We start from the raw sequence: 21,777 nt of genomic DNA, 5'->3' as shown, positions 1-21,777 counted from the left end.
GAAAATGCAGCATATCATTATGGTGCTTGGAGCGTCGGCGTTAGCGGAAATTATTTAGCACTCAATTCCTCCACTCTGTTATCAAATACCAAAACTCAAGAGTACTTTGCATCTGACCAGTCCCACAGCAATTCATCTCTGTGTTAGATCATTGAAACCCAGGATATCTGGCCGCAACCTGCCGTGAGGTAGAGGCATTATAAAGCAGGTTATGTGTGAGCTATGTTACGAATTCAATGCAATGTAACATGTATTATGACTCTGATGAATTTGGGGGTTTTCTTTGGAAGACTTTGTAAACGGCGATCATGTCCTCCTCGTCCAACCCAGATTCCGACGCTTCCTTATACACCGATCGGCATAGGTCAGCATATGGCGCCCGTACACCAGCGTTCTCTGCAGCTTCCACTATCAGCTTTGTGCTGTTGTAACAATCCTTCACCGCTGCCTGAGGGGACCAGTCGTTATTCAAGATCTTGGCGACCTTGATTTTGCTGTACGGAGACGCCATTGGGCCAGCGTCAAGGACCTGTCCAAATGCTTCGAGATTGAGGCCCTGAGCTTGTGCCAGACTGAAAGATTCTGCAAGGGCCGCCGTCATATTGTTGAGGTAGAGGTTGACAGCATATTTCGTCTTGAGACCGAAGCCGATCGGGCCGCAGTAGATGGCTGCGGCAGTGAGCGGCCCCACATATGGTCGGATCCGCTCTGCGACTGCCGGATCTCCGGCCATGAGACCCACAAGTCGGCCTTGCTCCGCCGGAATCTTGCTGCCGCTCACCGGCATCTCGATGTAGTCGCCACCTGCCTTTTGGACCTGTTCTGCAACATACTTGCTGATGTCCACCGGTATCGATGCAGTGCTCACGAGAGTCTTGCCTCGTAGCGCCGTTCTGAAATCTTCGTTGAATATTGAAGTCAAGGCCGGGCCGTCGAAGAGCATAGCGAAGATGACATCAGACCTCTCGACTACTTTCGCTGGCGTCTCGCCGATTGCTGCTCCAGCTTGCGTCAAGGCTGGATATTTCGAGGCGCTTCGGTTCCAGACGGTGAGGGGGAATTTCCGAGCGAGGTTCAGGGCCATTGGCGTCCCCATGACCCCGAGGCCGAGGAACCCAACTCGCATCCTTTCGATCGGTATTTCTGGGTGATGGGTTTTGACTAATGCACGTCTGTCGGAGTAACTTTGTCTTTCAACTCAATGGGTGTGAAACCGGGATGGTGTTATTCCAACTTGTAGTAGGCGGCAGTGAAATGAAGACTATGGCACGGGATTAACCGCATTGAAGGCCAAGTACTTCTTCTTTTTGGTTTGCTGCAGCATGTCGCGAAATCTTTAAATGCGAGGGACAACGGCGTGTATATGTTGCTAGATACACGCCCTAAGGCGACGGCGTAAGGTGGATATCGATCGTGTTAGTCTTCTCCGAAGGGCGCATGAGCTTGACCCATAATAATCATGTCAACCACTCCCTACGCCTTACACGCACCCTTACTCTAACTGCGCCTTGGCTGTGTGAAACTGCACGTCTTGATTCTGTTACTTCACCGAAAACTTCGAAAAATCGCTGATATCTTGTTCAGAAACGCACTAATTAGGCTCGATAATTACATTACTTGCAGGGGCCTGCATTGGATAGAATGACTTGAACGATCCCAACTTCTGAAATCTACTCATCATTGGATAGTAACATCGCGTGGGAAAATGCTCTTCCATCAACCTGATGTCTGGATCGCGTCTTCCTCCAAGATTCCCATCTCCCGCTTAAATTCTCGGAGCCACTGAGGCGAGTCGGCGGGGGTGGTATTCCATGGGTCGTCACTAAGAGCGCGAACCATTAGACAGGACACACAAAGAGATACAATGCCAAGAGATACTCACTCTTCAAAGGAAATCCATCTTGCTTGGTGTTGAAGCTCGGCATCCGAGGGGATGTGCCTGTTAGGATTGCGCGACGATGTCGTGATTTTCACAAACCTCTTCAAGCTCAGGGCAAGGCGTCTGTAACAATTTTCCTCGTTGACAAAAAATGTGGTCCGGGTTGATGATCCTGGCATCTCCGGGTCGAGACCAGACCCAACGCCGTTTGCTCCGAGATTGCCCGGACCGATGTCGGTCGGATTATTCGAACCACCACTGGGGGAATTCACAAGAGAAGAGCTTTCCATCCCAGTGGGATATGAGTTGCCGGCTGGATCCGTGATGGAAGTTCTCAGAAAGTCCTGGTTGCTGATGTCCAGGGTCGGGGCCTCGGCGGATTGAGAGGGTGGGAGTTCTGCTCGCTGGCGAAACGCCGTAAGCCAATGCGTTGATTCGTTTATGAGACCGTGGAGAAAGCTGGTAAATGTCTCAGATGGCTTCATCGACGTCGCTTCGAGTCGTTCGACAATGCTGCACGCCTCGCGCTGGAGGTCCGCATCAGAAATCTCCGGCTCGATGAGCTTTGATATGTCGACATAGCTCTGCAGCTGCTCTTCTAGGGTGCATTGATCGAAGATGTCGGCTTTGCCATTGATGCATAGATATGTGATTCGAGACTTTCTCGCCGTCTTCAACGGCCGTACACGGGCTTGCTTCACGATGACGTCGGACGACATCAGGAGGTCTCGCAACCAAGAGCTCGCTGGAGTCGCGGGACGCTTAGAGAGCGATACGGGTTCTGTGCCGAAGATGATGCAGCAACTCTCGTACAGCAGTTCTGCATTCGTCGGCATACGGTCATTCAAGCTTTGATAATCCGAGGCAAAATGATCCACCTCAACCTTGATCAGCTCATATGCGTTCGGTGGTGTTTCTGGAACACCTTGCTTTGTTGTAAAGGGCCACGGCGAGTACCGCTCCATGTGTATCATGTCTGTGAGAGTATTGATGTCAGCATGGTTCGTGTCACATTATTTGAGTGGGGTCAGAAACATACATGGTGCCATGGAGTTCTCGACCATTGTCAGTACGTGGTCGTCAAAGCCCCAATCACCATGCCACTCCTCCATCGTCTTGCCGTCTTTGAAGTGCTCGGCAATATGGTCGATCCTGTCAGACCACGAACCCATGACCAAGGCACAGAACCCACAGCGTGATCTGATCATCTCGTTCTCATGTTTCCATTCTCCCATCGGCCACCTCAGAAACTTCGCGTCGTGGACTAACTTGAGATGCTGCTGCAGATGGTCCTTTCGGTAAAACGTTCGATCTTCGGGCATTCGTTCTTTACACGCCGAGTAGTTGTGCTGCTCCAGGTGGTCCTTGTCCGGGTTTGCATCTCCGCAGAAGACGCATACTAACTGCCCGCTTGCGTCGGCAACCGTCGGCCCCGTTGGCGTGCACTCCCATCTCTCCAACGACAAATGGAGTGATTTCTCGTGGCGTTGCCAGTTGTGCTTGGTTTTGAAAGTCTCCGTACAAAACGTACACTGGTACATGTTTGGAGTTTGCCAGAGCGTTGCTTGGTTTTTCCTCTCAGGCCGTGACGCGACCCCACGTCGTCTCCTGCGCTTCATCGCAGTCTTCCCGAGGGGATCAGCAGATCGCAGCGATGAGCGGGAGTTGTGAGAGTATGCCGAGTTCATGGAGCTTCGGCTGGAGTGAGACGTCCCTGCACTGCTTGCTGATGAGGCGTTGTAGAGTGATCTTGTGGGAGCACTATCCGTTAAGGATCGGTCGGCAGGAAGTTCGGACCCCGGAGGGAGACCGTGTACGGCGTGGGCAATAGCAGATGCTGAAGCAGGCTCGTGTTCGGGTGGCGATACCTGCCATCGTTGCATGGGGTTCATTTCGCCAAACCCCTGCGACAGACTGTTGCTGTTGATGTTGATTGGGCGTGATGATGCCGACGTGATGGCTGGTGAGGGTGGTCGTTTGGGCGGTACCTTGAATCTGTTCCGTCTGCGTGTGTTGGCTAGCCAGTTGGTGATTTGCTGTCGGCTGAGGCCGGTCTGCCTTTCCAGCAATTCCATGTCGGCTGTGCTTGGGTATGGGTGGTGCATGTTGTTCGATAGCCATGTCTTGAGGAGTCGGAGAGACTTTGAGGAGAAACGCGTGCCGATCTTGGGTGGTGTGGCCATCTGCGAAGGCGTGGCACTTCGCAGGTCGAGGGTGTTGGTCTCACTGGCTGGGAGATGGTCCATCGGCTCCCCATCACCAAGAGCCTCTGAGAACAGGAACAGACTCGCATCATCGAGACTTGTGTTGTTTCCCGGCACCCCGATCTGACTACTGTCTTGGCTGGAATCTCCGGTTACGGCTGGGTCCAAAGCAAACGCACTTTCATCATGCGATGACAGGCTTGCATTACGAAGCAACTCATCCGCGTCGAGATTCTGAAGATCTTGAAGAAAGGAGTCTCCTTGGCCAATTCCGGAGATGTCGAGATTGGATGGATTTGTTAATTGGGAAGTCAGATACTGGAATTCGAGCGCGGTGAAGTCGTCAACGTCGCGGGCGTTGCTGTCATTGGCTGCATTTGAACCCTTGTCCATTGTTCAGTTGAGTTGTGTAAGTGCTTTGGTAGTTGCAGCTGACAAGTGCAGCACAATTCCACCCCAACTAAGTGCTGAGAGTTGGATAATAGTTGAACCGATGCGATGCTATCAATGACCGGGGCAGCCTAGACTCATTCTACCGGCGTGTAGCCCCACTTGAGTCGGAGTGTCTTCCGGTTCGCGGGCCGGTACATGCTAGACCGACTAAACTCACACCCATCCATCACAAGCATGTCGTCGAGTTTGACTCATGTTCATGTGACGCTGGCAAGTTGTCAGACGGATTGAGATAACTACTCAGGATCAGGCGCATCGTCAGTATCTCGAGAAAATTATAGCACAAGATAATCGGGCTTCCCGGATTTCATACTGCACAGCCTCTCAGGGGAGACCGACTGCAGTGCGCATTATTTTAATTCATGTCTTTACCTACATGTACCTAAGCTCCGCGGGAGATCCGAGGAATCGAACACGAACTGGGGCACCACAGACACCCTCATGAGCCGAGCCATAGGAGGAAAGAACGACAAAGTAGAAGAAAGCAGACCTTAACACTTGGACTATTTCAATGATGGCAATCGGCAACAGCCCGAAGTCCGGCCAACCGGAGCCGAACCCGGCAAATATGTCTAACGGAAGCCCCAGCCATTGCCGACGTCGGGAACTTGGCTCGGCGACCGAGCGCCAACTTTCGGGCCCACCGATCTCGGAGGACGGATAACCGCGAAAAAAGGCCAATTATGTCAGCAAAATCGGTCAATCGGTTCGTCTAGGCTCACGGAAGATGCCCGATGCTTCTGGTCATTCGTGGTCAACACCCACGGGGAAGAAGTTCCGGCCGAGATGACGACTGGAGCTTCCTATCTGGTCCGTGGAATGCCTGGCCAAGAATGCGGGGAGTACGACTCGCTGCAGCATCGCATTGATATTTCGGCGATCGTAAATCCAGTCACCGACGTCGGAATGGTAAGCATGGGGAATACGGGGCATTGGCTCTTTTACCCGACATCTGGTGGATCAACCATGGCGAACTTGACGCCGGATAACCCTGCTGGGTAGTTTGGAGCCTGAGTTCAATTGCAGGCTGGGCCAAAAAAAAAAAAAACTTGTACCGAACATTTCCTGATGTAACAATTCCTCAATACTAACGCTTGAATGACAACTCCATCCCCTAGTGCTTGTCACCGTCAGACAAGCTCGAAACATGCCTCAAGATCAGCTCGACAAAGACGACGAGAAGCCACAACGGCTTGGAGATGAAAGCAATGACTTGAGTTTAACGACGTCGAACGCGGAAAAGAGTGCCCACATCGTCCCACCGCCAACCGAGGACGCCAACTTGAGCCGCCAAGACACCGACGCCATCTACGCCAAGTTTAGACCGAGCCGCAAGAGGCTCATCACTGCTGTCGTAGCGTGTGGCGGTATCTCATCTACGGTCTCATCTTTGCTGCTCTTGGCTGCAATTCCCGAAATCGCTGCCGAGTTTCAGACTTCCGGAAGCATCATCAACGTCAGCAATGCCATCTACACGGTGTTCATGGGCATCAGCACCCTGTTCTGGGGTCCAATTAGCCAAGTTTACGGTCGCAAATGGGTGAGTTCTCTTATTTCACATTTTTCGATCCGAAAAGACCTTTTCCACTGATCATCACGAATGAACAACAGCCCTGCATATTGTCTGCCTCTGGATTTTTTGCCTTCTCAGTAGGGACTGCGCTGGCCCCTAACCTTGCGGCGTTCTATGTGTTTAGATTGCTGTCAGCTTTTACGGGAACGGCGTACCTGGTGCTTGGATCGAGTTGCATCAGTGACATCTACAAGCCAACTGAGCGAGGAACCGCATTGGCTTGGTTTTTGAATGGCACTCTCATCGGTCAATCATTCGGGCCCTTCATCGGAGGTGTCATTGTCACCTTCCATAGCTGGAGAGCGCTTTTCTGGTTCCAATCAGCCTTAGGCGGTCTCACGGCGGTACTCGCTGTCTTAGTCCTCCCCGAAACAAGTCATCAACTGCGCTCGGCAGAGCTGGCAGGTCTTGACTTCAGGACCAAGGTTGGTCGGGTCTGGGACTGGACAAATCCCTTCCGCGTACTTGCCCTGCTCCGAGTTCCGAAGCTCTTTGTCGCGGTAAGGCTGTATCTTGTGTTGTTTTGGAATGGCTTGCCATGAAATTTGTTCTAATTCGATGATCGTAGGCCGTCGCTGCATCCGCCCTCGTCTGGAACATGCAATCTCTCTTGACCCCCATCCGATACGTCATCAACCCACGATTCCACCTGACGTCCCCCCTGCAGTCTGGCCTGTTCTTCCTCGCGCCGGGAATTGGTTTCTTCACCGGCACATACTGCGGAGGGCGATATGCAGACCATACCGTGAAAGCTTGGATCAAGCGCAGAGGTAAACGCTTACCTGAAGACCGTCTTCGTAGCTCATATGTGGCAATGGGCTTCGTCATTCCCAGCGCTATCCTGATATATGGATGGGCTATTGAGAAGGAAAAGGGCGGCATTCCGCTGCCAGTAATCTGCATGTTCGTTCAAGGGTTCGCGCAGACCATTTGCTTCCCCAGCCTCAACACTTATTGTCTTGATGTCTACAAGGGCAGAAGCGCAGAAGTGATAGGTGAGCACGAGAACCCAGTTGAAGTTGTAAGGAGGATACTGACCCGTTCGTGCGCCAGCTGGCAACTATTTCTTTCGCTATGTCATTGCGGCAGTCGGCACAGCGGTGTGTCTTCCCGCGATTAATGGCATTGGTGTTGGTTGGTTCAGTACGATCACCGCACTCTTTGTATTTGGGTCGACGGTTGCCGTATTTTGCGTTGTCATGATCGAGTCGCGAAAAGACAAGAAGAACTCCGGCGAGGAAGTCTGAAGGAGGTGCCAACGCAGCTTTTAGATCAGGTCCTGAGTACCTCGTGATACAGATAATCACGACCAACGACATGGACAGGAGCAGCACAGCACGGATGGACAGCAATATACCCGCTTACTGCTGCATGTATGGAAGGTGAACATAGCGATTACATGAAATGGATCTGGGTAGCATACAGTAAGCGAAATTTAATCTTCAAAGTAGTTGAGAAACATTTGGACCTTCTAAGTTGTTCTTCTGACCCATTGCATCATTGTGAACGTGACCTTTGGTTGGAAGAGGTTAGTTACACAGATAAAGAATCCCTGAAACCTAGATTGACGTGCAGGCTTAGCGTGGCTTTATACGCCCTAAATTGACATCAGTGACATGCGCCCCCGCATGGCTTGGATTTGTCGGGGTTTTACAACAGCCCTAGAAGGATGAGTAAGACGATGAGTCAAAACATTCCGAGAATTGTTCAAGATTTCTCTCAGGGGAACAATTTCCCATCATCTACGTCGAACAAGACCTCTCTGGAATCTGGAACATCGATCATGAAGACGGAATCGCCTACGAAAGACCTCGCCAAAAATGGCATCACCATTCGAAACCATCGGCCCGGCGACATGGGATTCATTACCTACCGTCACGGCGTAATCTACGCGCAAGAGTACGGATATGGGGCCCCTTTCGAGTCACTGGTTGGCAGAATCACAGCGGACTTCATCGACTACTACGATCCTGCGATGGAGCGCTGCTGGATCGCCGAGAAAGATGGACAATTCTTGGGCTGTATTATTCTTCACAAAGACCGCGAAACGCCAGGACAAGCCAGGTTGAGATGCTTCTTGGTGGAGGAGAGTGCTCGTGGTCTAGGGATAGGAAGCCAGCTCGTCAAGCTCTGCATCGACTTTGCCAAGGAAGTCGGATACCAGAGCATTATGCTGAGGACGGACAGTCATCTAAGCGGCGCAAGGAGGCTGTACACAAAAGCGGGCTTCACGATGTTTCTGACCGAGGAGCATACGGGCTGGGGTGGCGAGAAACGAGTCGGCGAGAGCTGGGAGTTGAAGTTGCCATCATAGAGGTAAGTCAACCAACGTTTTCAAAATCGGCATACACTGATGCAAAAAAACGTCAAAGGGGCATGCCTTCTTCCGTTTCTCGGTGCATCAAGGGCTTTGGTGCGTCGAGGCGATCCGAGCCTTCAGGAGACTTGGGCATGTTCCTTGCCCAGAGCCACCAAGACAGCACAAGTCATTATTGAGATACAGCCAATGAAGAACATCGGTTGGATTGGTTCTGTCGAAGGAAATGTGAAAAGTATTGGGACAAGCATCATGTTGGGCAGCTGAGGTTCCCCAAGTCGACTGGGAAGATATTATGGTAGATGAGGTGCCAAAATCATCACATTTTCTCTGATGAAGAGTACAGAACAAGGGAGAACATTTTATATTACTTTGAGCTCAGACAGCAGGGAAACTGTACCCTAAAAATCCCCAGCTTGCGTTTTGATGTGTCAACACCAAAGAATAATCCTTTGACATCATGGCATAAAGGACAAGCAGGGAGCATTTAATTGTCCTCATTGTGAACACCACTCGTCCCCATGAATGACGTAATGTTCATACAACCTCTCGCGCCTTCCTCAATATGTTTGTCAAGGGCTCAATAGACGCCATAGGCGCCTGAGGCGCCCATCTGCCTGGTGAAGATTCTGGATCACCAAGTCACGTGTGTGAGGTGGGTGGACGGCAGCAAAACGTGCCTGCCTGATCTTTTTAAAAAAGGCAGAGACGCTAAGCGAGATCTTAGCGTCCTTTTGAGACCGTCTGTTCTTCTCTGCTCTTCCAAAAACACCACCATCACCTTGGCACCTTTCCTCCAATACACCTCAAATCACAAGCATCACCAGAGCAACAACAATCCCTGACTTTCACTATATCCATCAAAGAGCTGTCTCAGATTGGCGAAGAACATCTATCTGATCTCTGCGCTTCCATCAGACCACTCTTTTGCGCCTTCTCGACCTGATCTCCTGCTCATCAGACGAGATGGCGCAGCACATCAGACCTTTCTTTCTCCCCCAGTCCCCCTCTTTCCTCCTTGTCTCCATCCTGATCTTGATCGCTCTACCTTCTGCTCTGTCTGCCGACCTGCAGTTATGGGACTCCTCACCTCGCGCCGCCTTTGTTGCCGTTGTTGCTGAACACCAACTTGACCAGATGGTCTCCTCCATTGGACAGCTCGAGCACCGCTTCAACAGCAAGTACCGCTACGACTGGGTCTTCTTCAGCCATGGAGAGCTGAGCGAAGACTTCAAGGAGGCCACCTCCAACGCCACTTCCAGCACTGTCACCTACAATGTCATCCCCAAGCAGCACTGGTCTGTCCCAAGCTGGGTTGATTCCGGTCGCTTCGAGGCTGGCTTGGCACACACTTAGGCAGTGGGTGCCAACAAAGCTGACATCTGGACCGCCCATCACAAAAGACGCTGGTCGGCTGGTCTCTTCGCCAGAGAGAAGCGACTGGAGGCCTACAACTGGTTCTGGATGGTTGAACCCGGAGTAAGTAATGATCTCTGCCCTTCTCCATCATAGTTGAGCTGACAAAACTACTTTCCAGACCCATTTCATGTGCGACATCAACGTTGATGTCTTCCGCTTGATGAGAGACCGCGACATCGCCTATGGAGTCAACGAAGTCTTGTTCGAGGAGAACTCCAAGCCCAAGTCTCTCTGGGAGAGTACCAAGACGTTCATGGACGAGCACCCTGACATGGTCCAACCTCGCGCCGACATCAGCTGGATCCTGGACCAGCATGGCAAGCTGGGTACCCCTACTATCAACTCGAGCCACATGGACAGTCTTGACGAATGCCTCTTCCAAGACCGGTCCTGCAAGGGCACGCAAGAGATTGAGGGCGGTGTGCAACCCGGTGTTCCCCAAAAGGCTGATCCTCGACAGTGTGAGCCGAACACGGTTTCCGATGCCTACACCACTCGTCTTGCCGCCGACTACAGCCAGTGCAACGTGGATGCTCCCATCGAAATTGGCAACCTTGAGTACTTCCGCGGACCGGAACACAACTCCTACTTCGAGCATCTCGACAACGCTGGCGATTTCTACTACAACAATTTCAGCAACGTCCCTGTCCACTCCCTCAGCGCGAGCATGTTCCTCCCGAGAGACAAGTTCTGGCTTCTGGGCGACATGGTCTGCGAGATGCATGGCCTCCACAGCTGCCCGCCTATGCCTCGTCAGACTCCGAATGCCGAGGCTCTCGATGGCCACACCCACTTGGCTGACATTCTCGGCAGTACCCTGAACAGCTCGCACGAAGACCAAGGTAGCCTTGAGTTCTGGCACGGTGTCTGGAACCAATTCGTGGAGGATTTCGAGCGTCAAGACAAGACTCCCCAGGCATGCACGGGCTATACCACCATCGACGATCGCAGCTTCAAGTCCGAGGCTTGGTTTCTTGAGGTCTGGGTCAAGATGTCTTCAAACAACGACATCTGCTCTGTCGACGAGCTCATCTTCGGACCCGATGACACCTGTGCTCCGGTTCCCGAGGGACACGATCTCTCGAAGGAAGTTCCGATGATTGAGTGGCTTGGACGTGTGATGCGTTGGTAACTATGGCCACGAACCTTTACGATTGGGGGAAGTTGCACGACGAACTATCGGTGATGGACAGGGAGGAGGTCTTAGGAATTGGGATCTGTTTTTTTCGCTGTACGATTTGACCTACAACGCTTTTCTTAGCACGATAGCCATCACCGAAGAATGATTGACGATTCATACCTAGAGGATCTTGAATGCTCTCGAGCGTGTGGGAAACCTGTCAGTTCTTCGCCAGAAACGGGAATAAGACGTCCAGACCCTTGACCGCGTCAGCCATCCTTCTACAGTTCACTGCCTGTCTTGCCAGTTAGTGCTTATCATTCAGGATTCTCAGACAAGGTACGCGAAGACTCTCTCCACAAACATCCCCGACTAAGATACTAATCCGGTAAACAATCGTGGCTGTAGTGCTTACGTTTCCTTTCCGGCAGAAGCGGCACTTCTGAAAGCACCCAATCATCCTTGCGAAAAGGTGAGACCAGACCCTGGATCGATAGCCGCATGTAAGCAGTAAGCCAAAGCTGGAATTGTATTTATCTCAACGACATCCCGACGTCTTCCTGTCTTTCCTTCTCAAATGTTTGGCAAAAAATACTAACAAAGACCAATTGCGAACAGACATCATGGGCTCCCAAGCGGCGATCGAGGAATTCCTCGAGAAACACCCTTCGATCAAGACCTTTTCTCCCTCGCATCCAGACTTCCAGTCACTTCGCCAGACATATATCGCGACCTCCGCCATCTCGAGCTTCATCGTCCGTCCGCAGTCCATTGATGATGTCGCAGCGCTGGTATCCCACTGCGCCGCCACCTCGACTCCCTTCGTCGTCCGCTCCGGCGGGCACGACATGTCCGCGCGGTCCACCGTTGACGGCATCCTTCAGATTGACATGCGCGACATCTGCTACGTCAACGTCTCTTCCGACAAGACGTCCGCGAGAGTTGGCGGTGGTATTCTGAACAGCGCGCTTCTGGCGGAGTTGGAGAGACAGGACTTGATAACGCCCACCGGGACGGTGGGCAGCGTTGGTTACGTCGGTTGGGCATCGCTTGGGGGTTACTCCTCGTACACGCCTAGCTTGGGCTTGGGAGTCGACCAGATCCTTGCGGCGAAGGTAGTACTTGCGAGTGGCGAGCTCGTGGACGCGGATGAGGAGTTGTTAGTTGGAATTCGAGGCGCTGGTCCGGCGCTGGGCGTCATTGTTGAGCTCGAGATCAAGGTCTACCCGAAGACAGAGGTGAGTTGCTCCACGACTTCTTGCAGGACAACCAGATCTAACGTGGTGCAGATCCAAGCCGGTGTAATCTTCTACGACTCGAAAGACATCCGAGTCACGATCAAGACCTTCTGGACGAATTGGCGTAAGCTTCTCGACGAAAAGTGCCTACCCGACGAACTCTGCCTCCAGCCCGCCGTGATCGAGGCTCCGGGAATGGGCAAGGTCTTTATGGTCGGCTTTGTTTGGAATGGGCCGGGATCAGACGACTCGAACAGATGGCTCGACGAAATATCTGCCCTTGCTCCAGTCGGGATGAAGGCGGTTGCTCCGACGAGCCCGATGGGGCACCTTGCTCAAATCAGTGCTCTGGTTCCTCCCACCGTCATCCCGGGGAGTTCCCATGGCGTTAGTACCAAGAGCCTTATCTTCACGGACGATATGACCGAGTTGTATGCCGAGTACGGCGCGAGGATGCCGGGAGACGGTGCCCTACTTAGCACTCACCAGCTCCGGGGCAAGGCCGCTCGGTCGGAGCATCTGCCAGGCGTATTCAGATGGCGGGAGGATCACAACTTGTTGGAGATTGTTGGGCTTACTGTGACGAAGGAAAAGAGTCAAGAAGGGAAGGAGTGGGCGGATGGGCTACGGGATGGGTTGGCCAAGTTGGACGGCGTAATCGAAGGCGGATACTACTCGCTGTTGCCGAAGGGGCAGTTTGCGATGGAGGTTGTCTACGGGGATCACTGGGAGACGGTCAAACGGTTGAAGGCGAAGGTTGATCCGGGGAACGTTTTCAAGTTTGCGTTTGGGAGTTGATGAGTGAGATGAAAGCCTGAATTTCTATCGAAGCTGCTCCAGAATGGAATTATGGGGTAATGACATTCCCTTCCTCGATGATGAAGTTGCCGGATTTATTTTTCCCTGTCGTTCCTGCGATTTTGGACCTCCATCTCTCCTCTGCCACCCTGAAATATCCTGACATCTTTCTTCTTGATTCTGTGGCAATGCTTTGATGATGGTATCGAGGTCTCGGAGCTCAGAAATACGCGTTCTTGTCGATGTGAACAACTCTCTCGTTCGTCTCCGAGATGGCCTCCTCCAGAGTGCGGCCCTCTTTGTCGTGGACGGTCTGAAGTAGGCGATACTCGATGCGCTTGATGCGGCTCTCATCGTTGAGGTCGAAGGTGGCAACGACGTGCTGTCTCTCAACAGAAGAGGCGTCGCTGTCCCAACGCAGTCGCTCCAGATGGCAGGTGATGCGGCCGCGGTCGACTATGAGAAGGGTCGGGACCTCTTCGCTTCCTTCATGCCAATGATAGAGCACGCCGAGGTCGTCGTTGTCGAAGTAGTGGAGCAGCTCTTTCTTGCCCTTGTAGATGTTTCCGGGGGCGTCGAGGTCGGTGACGAGGGTGACGTCGTCGGTAACCCAGTCCATGAGGTTGGCAGAATTGCCAGCGGCGAGGTTGTGAATAAGGTCTCGAGCTCTGTCGTAGAGAATGAAGCGCAGGGAGCGGTCGCTGCCAGCGATCTCGTCCCGGTAGCGACGGAAGGCTTCGCTGTCGTAGGTGGTCGGCATCTCTGTATCTTTTCGCCGTAGTTGTTGCTATTGATGATGCTGATCACAATTTTGGTGCTGCTTGTGTAAACGGGCTAGGTAGGATTTGGATACTCCGAGGGACGACCAACTTGGGCTTGTCTTGTGTCTTGGCTGCTGTTGGAAGTTTCAAAATTTTGGGTGTCTTGAGGGCAGGCGCCGACTACCAAGGCAGGCTCCTTCCTTCCAGGCTTTGATGTCTTTTACATTGTTTTGTGGGATCATCTCCGGCTGCGATGCTGTTTCAGCACTTTTCATTGTCACTCTCGCCTGTGGACATAAGACCCCGTCGTAGGCATCAATATTACGAGGAGAGAAGGGCAGGGTGATTTTTTTAAGAGACTGCCAGCCGCTTTCTCTTATTAATTAATCATGCGAGTGTTTCCGTCGTCCAACCATCGAAACATCTTTCTTTCGCTATTACTCTGGAGGTGGAATACGTGTGGCGATTTCTAGCCTCAATGATGAAGCCTCTTGAATTGAATTCTCGATGCCTCCGTCCCGGAGACCTCTAATAACATTTTTCCTCCGCCCTTGCCGTCCTCCAAGCCATCCGTGAGGAACGTACTTCCAATTAAAGTCCCTCACCACCGAAGAATCTTTGCTTTTCCCCGCAACATCATTCGCCGTCAAGCCGTCCAAGGTTTCGCTCAAGTCGAAGCTGGGAGAATTGCGGAGTGATTGATGTGCGAACCACCTTCGCCGCAATCATATTCCATAGCCCCAACTTAAGTCCTCCTAGTCGGCCGGATCTCAATCCGCTTGATCTTGTTCGCTGCGGTCATGTCGAAAATGAACATCACGTCTTCCCTCGTGATAGCCTGGCTCTCAGCGCAGTCAGAGACGCGCTCTGTGTGACAAGTAACGCGGTCGCTCGTAGCAATGGTAAGAAGCGGAATAGTCCAGGTGTACAGCTTGTGATAACAGTGGGTGAAGTATTTAATGACCTCATCCTTCCCGTGGAGGATTTCGTAGACGTTGTCGCCGGTAATGAGCTTCACGTCGTTGGTGAGCATTGCTTGGTGCTTGTCGATAAGCATCTTGTCGAACTCGTACACGTCGCCAAATCGAACGGGGAGGACTCTCCAATCGAGATTGCAGACGAAAAGGTCAATCGCCTCTTGTAGGTCTGGGCGAAGGCCAAACGGATCGCCCGAGACCTCGGCATCGATGCGGTCCACGCCGTCTTCGTAAGTCGGCGACATCGTGTAACTAGCGACGATGGTTAGTATTGGTAGGCGGAGGATAATTGTGACTCACGACTGGAAGTGTTATTCCCTCGCCACTGTTGGATGTTGTCATGAAAATGAAGGAACAGTCGAAGGGCCGGCTGGGTGTATGCTGCGAGCTGCTGCAACGATAAACTTTCGGGTTTTCTGAAGTTTTTCTCGTTCTTTCCTCATCAGGTGCTTTCCTGGTTTTCTTTCAGCTCCGCCAATTCTACCGGGCACTCCAAGAAATAAAATTGGAAGGGTGAAAATGAACAAGCACAGGGACAATATTTGCTTGGATTCATGGGAATACTACCGCACTGGAGCACAGCTTCCGGACAATTACGTCCCCAGCTTTCAGCCTCTGTTCAAATTTCTTTGTGAGGCCTGGCATCTTCGACTTTACATGGTCACTTCTTTCTCCCAAATCTTATGAATGAATTCAGGGCTATCAAAACGTGCTGATCCCAGAGGTTATGAGCGCCATAAAGAACGTCAATCTCCTTATCCTTCTTCTTGTAGGTTGTCCTTGAGACCTTAGGCCAGCATCAATATTATGGAGGTAGGTGTCGATTCTTCAACTCAAATGCCCGCCACAACTTAGGATGGAAGAACCGCAAGGTCTTTTCGTCTCATAGCTCTCTTATTCGCTAGGGAACAGCGCATCTACATTTATGGCCAGAAAACTGAGGGTTTCACTTCGTTTGAAAACGGGCTTACTAGGGACGTCCTGACCTAGGCCATTTGTCAAGTTGCTCGTTCAACTCGACCATTCACCACCGAAGAAAAACTATGTCTTATTCAACATCATCGATTTTTCAGCATTGAGTGCGTTCTTCGTTCTCTTGGTCTTTGTTAATGAGTAGTTATCGCCTTCAAAGTACCTTATCTGCAGATGATCCGACATATTCCCAGTACCTTCGACCCTAAAGATGCCTCCGCACCACCCATTCGCCAAGGTCACTAAGGAGCTCCGAGAAGACTTCACCCTGGCAGGGTCAAGTTTGGGTATGAGTGCGCCAAGATCAACGCTGGCATAACATGCGGCCCAGGCCGAGTCGACATTGTCCCTGTCAGCCCAGACAAGTATTAGATCGCGTCGTCTCGCCCAAGAAAGCCGCTTCTGGTCGATAATGGGTACCCCTGGACATTCTCCTTGTGGGGATCGATACGGGATCGCCTTCTCTCGGCGTGCGCAGGGCTTGGCCTGCACTTACAACATTGCGTCCAGGATAGGAGGCGCGCTCGCTTCCTCACCGAAGCTCTCATAGACTCCTTGCTTCGCAGACGTAAGCTACTTTGGCCGGGATAATCTCTTCGTTCTCATGCGCGATATCATGAAGATAAGGTCTTCCTTTGTATCAATGACACCTTCGATATTCGGCCACAGGACCTTGCAACTAATTGCGACCCCGACGTATATGTCCGGCACGTGTGAGAGAAAACCTCAACTACCGGCACGTCGCGGTCACTTCCGCGCGCTTGCTCCGTTGATAACCCTGCGGCCCACTGCGCATTCCTGGCTGTTCTGTGGAAACGATCCATTTCGTTCTCGAAAAAAGCAACCAAAAAAACTCCTGAATCCATTGCCAAGTCAGACGTCATTAGCAAGTTGGCTTCGGAAAGTGGGAGGGATTCGGCGCAGAGTCGCAATGCCCAGTTTCTTTTCTGGATCGCATTTCCCAAGGGGCAAGTCCTCGGCGACGTGACTCGCGAGCGGCTCCATTCCTCCCACATTCCGTGCCGGCACGGCGCACCGGGGGTCCGGGGCCGGTCCATGAGACCCGCTTTGTGGCCCCGGCCTGCTCAAGAACCAACGAAACATTTTGACGGCATTTCGAATCATGGAGTTGATGGATCTGCTTTACATCGCGAAAAGCGTGCAGCGTAGCATTTGTTTAATCAAAAGGGGTCTTCTTCATGATCACCTAAACATGGGCATTGTGGATGCGCTGTCAAGGCCAGCCGACGGGCTCGTGTTAATGCCAGATTCAGCAGTGGCAGGATATTCTGGTGGATTCTTCAACCTTTATAGAAGGGAAGGAAGTACATAAGTGCTTCGACCTCTCTTCCGTACTTGACGCTTCTCTCTCTTCAACGCAGACCACACTCGTTCTCCAGTCTTTAAGGTCATTCTTTTGTGCTTCGGCATTCCACTCTTTCGCTATGAAGTTCGGCTCCATCTTGGCCACTGGCCTGTTCACGGCCTCGGTCCTTGCGCACAACGAGATTCTCTCCCGCTCTGAGATCTCTCGGCGCGATGCTATGGCCAAGAGATGCGCTGCGCAGACCGCACAGTTCCAGAAGAGGAGACACGCCAAGCGCATGGCTAAGCGTGCCGTTGAGCTGGAGGAGCGAGCTGCCAACTCCAGTGTCATCATCAACACTGAGGGTCTCTACTATGAGAACAGTAAGTCTCATTTTTTTCGTATCAGCATCAAGTTTACGCAGAATTGCTAACATCCGCAATCAGTCCAAAACAACACCTGCGTCTTGACCCCTGAGGTAACCGAAGGCCCCTATGTCTGGCCTCGTTCTCAGACTCTGCGCATGGACATGACCGAAGGCGAGGCCGGAATCCCCCTGACTCTTGATGTCGGCATCCTCGACATGGCCACTTGCGAGCCCTTGGAGAATGCCCTCGTCAGCTTCTGGCACTGCAACGCCACCGGCAGCTACTCCTCCTTCACACACCTCAGCCCCAACACCAGGTTCGAGGAGTTGCTTCAGCAGAAGAACATCACCGACTTCCAGATCGGCGTCACGGATCTTCACACCGACGACACCACCTTCCTTAGAGGCATGTGGCCCACCAACTCTGAGGGCGTGATGGAGATGAAGACCATCTTCCCCGGTTTCTACGTCGAGCGTGCCATTCACATCCACACCCAAGTCTTCACTGACTGTAAGTAGTCTTAGTCTTTTGGTCGCTTGGTATTTGTCTAACATCAAACTCCAGGGACCGTCCGCAGCAACGGAACCGTCAGCTCCGGCAACCTGGTCAACACTGGCCAGCTCTACTTCGATGAGGAGGTCTCTGCCAAGCTGATGGCTCTTGAGCCCTACGTTTCTCACACCGAGATCAACCGCACCACCAACGACGTCGACTCCCAGGGTATCTTTGACCAAAGTCTGGTTGGTGGTTACAACCCCGTCATCAGCGTCGTCCCCTTGGATGGCGAGAACATCGAAAACGGAGTGGTCGGATACATCACCATGGGTGTCGACACCACTGCTCTCGAAGACGGCACTTCTTAATTTTCAGTTCAAAGGGCTGATCTCTGGTTGTTTCGACTTATTCAGCAGTCTTGGTCTACTTGGTCGTCATGGTATAGATGTGAATAGTCCCACGAAGACCGCCGTTCTTGCTGGAATATTGCATGATTGGTAGTTGATGCGATTGTAGAACAACGTTATGAGACTAATTGGAACGATACAAACTGTTTCCGCGACCCAGCAAGGAAGAATTGAAAATACTGCCTAACTTGCCCCCCGTCACATGTGTGTTAATTCCGAAACATGATGTTTGGTCCAAATACAGAAAACAAGACTTGCGTCAGCTCTCTGATGTTTTATTGCCGTCTTAGACCATCCAATAAGCAACGAAGACAGCGCCGACAGTGACAACAACCACACGGCTAAAAGAGCCTTTCATGGCCGATGCTGCCGAGTTTGCTGCACCAGAACCGCTGCCTCCAGAGGCGGAGCCGGAACCAGAACCGGAAGATGGCTTGAGCGTAGCCTGGCCAAAGTTGGCGGAAAGACGCTCACACCAGAGGCCGACAGTCGCGAAATCTGCGGGTGTCTTCCCGGCGTCCAGCTTGATGGTCAGAGAGTTGCTGGTCGCAGCGTGGGTGACCTGTTCGTTGGAGATGCGGAAGCCGTCCTTGATAGTGTTGCCGGTGGTGCCCCACCAGTACAATGCAGGGGCCGAGGCGTCCTTTAGCGTGTAGTCGCTGATCATAAGAGTCGAGGCGTCGACGACGGTAATGGTACCGCCGAGACCGCCGTCAAGGGAAGAAAGCTTGCCCGACCAGCCGACCTTTTGAGCCATGGTGTCGTTGCTCTGGCCCGAGGCGACGGCGGAGAAGAGGGCGAGGCCTGCAAGGAGGATGGAGGTGCTCTGGCTGAACATTTTTGTTGAGCTAAAGGAAGATTTAAATGGAAGGTATGTAGGAGCTTTGTATGAAGGTTGAATGCGATGGTTTGGAGTGGTTGTCGGATCGTGACTTAATGGGTTGATGCTGGTGTCCTTCTTTTCTTAACCGAGAGGAAGATGGACGCATATATATAGGTTTGTGTCTTTGGAATCAACATACAGCAGGACATCAGACAGAAGGTATTTGATTCCCTAGATTTGTAAACGCACCTTCCATTTCGGGATGATGGGGTGACTTTCAACCACAATTAGCCTTCGTCGAATCCTTTGCATCTTGGACCTTTACCCAAATAGGCAATTTTGATTATCGCGAAGCGATGCCCGAGCGCTATGCACCCAAGCTTAAATCTACCTGTGCTGTAGCTGCTCCACGTTCATCGCCGCAGCTAGCAGCTAAACTGAGCCTAATCTTCCCGTCAGCCTTCATGACTAAACATGCGAGCCTTTTGGTTCCCGTTCTGATTCCTTGCCGTTGAGACTAGAGGGCGAAGGAAGACTAGTTCGCATCCTGATTGAGCCACTGAGCGCTAACCACCTTAGGAAATATTGATCATTCATCTACAACGATGGTTGCGTGCAGAGGTGATGGAATCCAAATCTTTGGAACTCGTGGCTCATGGCTTCTACAAAACGATGTGAACATCCGCGACTTTTAGATGGAGACCTCGACATTTCGAGCAACGTCAGACTTACCACCGCTTCAAGTGTCCTGTCAGTCGAGTCTTCTTCGTAGTAGTCGTTTCTTTCCCGCATCGATATAATGGGGCAGCCTGTTCTTCAAGACCAATACCTGGCCGCCAGAGCCTACTTTATTTGTGTCATCGGAATGCTGTTCGTGGAGAGCGTGATCCGTCTTCCAGCACGTATCCGAGGCCTCATTCATCATGGTCAGTAGTACAGCCGGGGAGGAAATGAAAGCACTTGCTGACACATCTGGGTAGACCAACCTTTCATCAGAAACTCAACAGGGCACTCACGAGTAGTCGTCGTTCTACACAAACTCTTGACTCTTCCTTCTCCCGTCCCTCTCTTAACTTCGCACCATCTTGCCAACTGGCTTCGATTTGGCGTCCTTCTTGGGTTGAACGTCCTCTTCGGAGTAAACGACAACGAATACACCACAGATTTCAAGCTCTATGGGTGGCTCACAATCGCAAACGGAGGCCTAGCTTTGCTCATGGCTGCCCGAACAAACCTTTTCTCCCTCGTCGCCCAGATACCATCGTCCGTTTTGCTGGTATACCATCGCTGGATCGGCATCGCGACAATGGTCTACGCGACCATCCACTTCGCGTTAAATACGCAGCATTACATGGCCACCGACCAGCTGGCGACCTCGTTCTCCAACCTCCGCATCCAAGTTGGCACCATGGCTTGGGCAGCGTTGGTTGTTCTTGCCATTGCATCCGCTCCCATTGTTCGCCGCCGGCTTTTTGAAGTCTTTTACTACACGCACGCATTGTTCTTTGTCTTTGTTGTCGGTGCTTTGATACATGCGACCAAGGGACCCGAGTTTCTCCTCCCGGGCTTGTTGCTCTGGGGTTGCGATCGCTTCCTACGCCTCTACTACAACTTCCGCTCCATCAATACGACTTCCGTACAGTATCACCACGGAGACGTCACGAAGATGAAGTTTGAAGGTATGAAGCCTCATCATCCGGGCCAGATCGCTTGGGTCCAGATCCCGAGCGTGTCGTTCCTGAACTGGCATCCGTTCACCATCGCCTCTGCCCCCGGCGATAAGGACGCAACCATTGCTATCAGAGGACTTGGCGGATACACGCGTAAGGTCGGCGATATTGTGCAGAACGACATATTCGAAGGCGACGCAGCGCAAGCTGGAATCCAATCCAAAACTGGGAGACTGCGAATGCGCCTGGACGGGCCGTACGGACTTGGTCGAATCTTTTGGGGAGAACAACCGCTGACTGTGCTCGTTGCCGGTGGCATCGGCATCACGCCTGCCATCAGCATCGCCACCCACCTCGTCCGGCGTGCTGCATTCTCCGATAGCGCCGCGCTCATGGGGAAATCATGGCACATCCACATTTTGTGGGTGGTGAAAAGTATCGAAAGCACGGAATGGTTTGCCGACGAATTGAGGAGCTTGGCGACAGTGACCGCCGACCCAGCGGTGCCCGCGACATTGGATATTTCAATTCATGTCACGGGATCAGCTGGGGAGCTCCCGGCGCCAAGGGACATCGAAAGCTACGCAATGAGTGGACACTCGAAGCCGTATGATGGTCCTGGAGAAGTCAACATGGGACGGCCAGATGTTCTGGCTTGGTTTGAGGGCATCAGAAGGATGAATCCGTGTCTTGATGCCATGGTCAGTGTGTGTGGGCCTACCAAATTGATTCACGATGTACGGAGGGCGGCTTCGAAGGTAAGCTCTGCCAAGAGCACCTTCTACGTTGAGGAGGAAGTGTTTGAGTTCTAGAACTTAGAACACCAGAGCCTTGATAGATAGGTTAATAAGTCGGGGAGGTGCCCGCTAGACGTGCTCGACATCTCACAATCGATTTGGCATGATCCATAAGGAGCACCGTTATCAAATGAAAGTGAGGAATAGCCCCTGAGTATTCTCCTGAAATCTCCCTGCGTGGCCTACAGATCAGACTTCTT

The 21,777-nt window shown here is 52.2% G+C and overlaps 10 protein-coding genes across 10 annotated transcripts; 5 read left to right on the top strand and 5 right to left on the bottom strand.

Moving 5' to 3' along the window:
• Positions 1-253: 253 nt before the first annotated feature.
• CkaCkLH20_11595 (uncharacterized protein) lies at positions 254-1,126 on the bottom strand (the record flags this gene model as incomplete). The annotated part of the gene is made up of 1 exon (XM_038894309.1): positions 254-1,126. The coding sequence occupies one exon, from the start codon at positions 1,124-1,126 to the stop codon at positions 254-256; it is 873 nt and encodes a 290-aa protein (XP_038740384.1).
• Positions 1,127-1,716: 590 nt separating this feature from the next.
• Positions 1,717-4,476, bottom strand: CkaCkLH20_11594 (homeobox and c2h2 transcription factor; the record flags this gene model as incomplete). Its single annotated transcript, XM_038894308.1, has 3 exons — positions 1,717-1,822; positions 1,883-2,855; positions 2,919-4,476. The coding sequence occupies 3 exons, from the start codon at positions 4,474-4,476 to the stop codon at positions 1,717-1,719; spliced, it is 2,637 nt and encodes an 878-aa protein (XP_038740383.1).
• A 1,207-nt stretch (positions 4,477-5,683) lies between these two features.
• On the top strand, positions 5,684-7,356 carry CkaCkLH20_11593 (major facilitator superfamily transporter; the record flags this gene model as incomplete). Its single annotated transcript, XM_038894307.1, has 4 exons — positions 5,684-6,076; positions 6,148-6,609; positions 6,678-7,104; positions 7,163-7,356. The coding sequence occupies 4 exons, from the start codon at positions 5,684-5,686 to the stop codon at positions 7,354-7,356; spliced, it is 1,476 nt and encodes a 491-aa protein (XP_038740382.1).
• Positions 7,357-7,892: 536 nt separating this feature from the next.
• On the top strand, positions 7,893-8,423 carry CkaCkLH20_11592 (MarR-family transcriptional regulator; the record flags this gene model as incomplete). Its single annotated transcript, XM_038894306.1, has 1 exon — positions 7,893-8,423. One exon carries the CDS (start codon positions 7,893-7,895, stop codon positions 8,421-8,423), a length of 531 nt encoding a protein of 176 aa, XP_038740381.1.
• A 3,165-nt stretch (positions 8,424-11,588) lies between these two features.
• CkaCkLH20_11591 (d-lactate dehydrogenase) lies at positions 11,589-13,001 on the top strand (the record flags this gene model as incomplete). The annotated part of the gene is made up of 2 exons (XM_038894305.1): positions 11,589-12,203; positions 12,255-13,001. The coding sequence occupies 2 exons, from the start codon at positions 11,589-11,591 to the stop codon at positions 12,999-13,001; spliced, it is 1,362 nt and encodes a 453-aa protein (XP_038740380.1).
• A 220-nt stretch (positions 13,002-13,221) lies between these two features.
• On the bottom strand, positions 13,222-13,761 carry CkaCkLH20_11590 (uncharacterized protein; the record flags this gene model as incomplete). Its single annotated transcript, XM_038894304.1, has 1 exon — positions 13,222-13,761. One exon carries the CDS (start codon positions 13,759-13,761, stop codon positions 13,222-13,224), a length of 540 nt encoding a protein of 179 aa, XP_038740379.1.
• A 746-nt stretch (positions 13,762-14,507) lies between these two features.
• Positions 14,508-14,984, bottom strand: CkaCkLH20_11589 (uncharacterized protein; the record flags this gene model as incomplete). Its single annotated transcript, XM_038894303.1, has 1 exon — positions 14,508-14,984. The coding sequence occupies one exon, from the start codon at positions 14,982-14,984 to the stop codon at positions 14,508-14,510; it is 477 nt and encodes a 158-aa protein (XP_038740378.1).
• Positions 14,985-17,156: 2,172 nt separating this feature from the next.
• CkaCkLH20_11588 (uncharacterized protein) lies at positions 17,157-18,248 on the top strand (the record flags this gene model as incomplete). Its single annotated transcript, XM_038894302.1, has 3 exons — positions 17,157-17,400; positions 17,464-17,895; positions 17,950-18,248. The coding sequence occupies 3 exons, from the start codon at positions 17,157-17,159 to the stop codon at positions 18,246-18,248; spliced, it is 975 nt and encodes a 324-aa protein (XP_038740377.1).
• A 325-nt stretch (positions 18,249-18,573) lies between these two features.
• Positions 18,574-19,125, bottom strand: CkaCkLH20_11587 (domon domain-containing protein; the record flags this gene model as incomplete). The annotated part of the gene is made up of 1 exon (XM_038894301.1): positions 18,574-19,125. One exon carries the CDS (start codon positions 19,123-19,125, stop codon positions 18,574-18,576), a length of 552 nt encoding a protein of 183 aa, XP_038740376.1.
• A 784-nt stretch (positions 19,126-19,909) lies between these two features.
• Positions 19,910-21,592, top strand: CkaCkLH20_11586 (uncharacterized protein; the record flags this gene model as incomplete). Its single annotated transcript, XM_038894300.1, has 2 exons — positions 19,910-20,036; positions 20,091-21,592. 2 exons carry the CDS (start codon positions 19,910-19,912, stop codon positions 21,590-21,592), a joined length of 1,629 nt encoding a protein of 542 aa, XP_038740375.1.
• Positions 21,593-21,777: the final 185 nt, after the last annotated feature.

Source organism: Colletotrichum karsti (assembly GCF_011947395.1).
Source record: "Colletotrichum karsti strain CkLH20 chromosome Unknown Scaffold49, whole genome shotgun sequence".
NCBI lineage: Eukaryota > Fungi > Ascomycota > Sordariomycetes > Glomerellales > Glomerellaceae > Colletotrichum > Colletotrichum karsti.
This window is presented reverse-complemented; position numbering and strand designations above follow the sequence as displayed.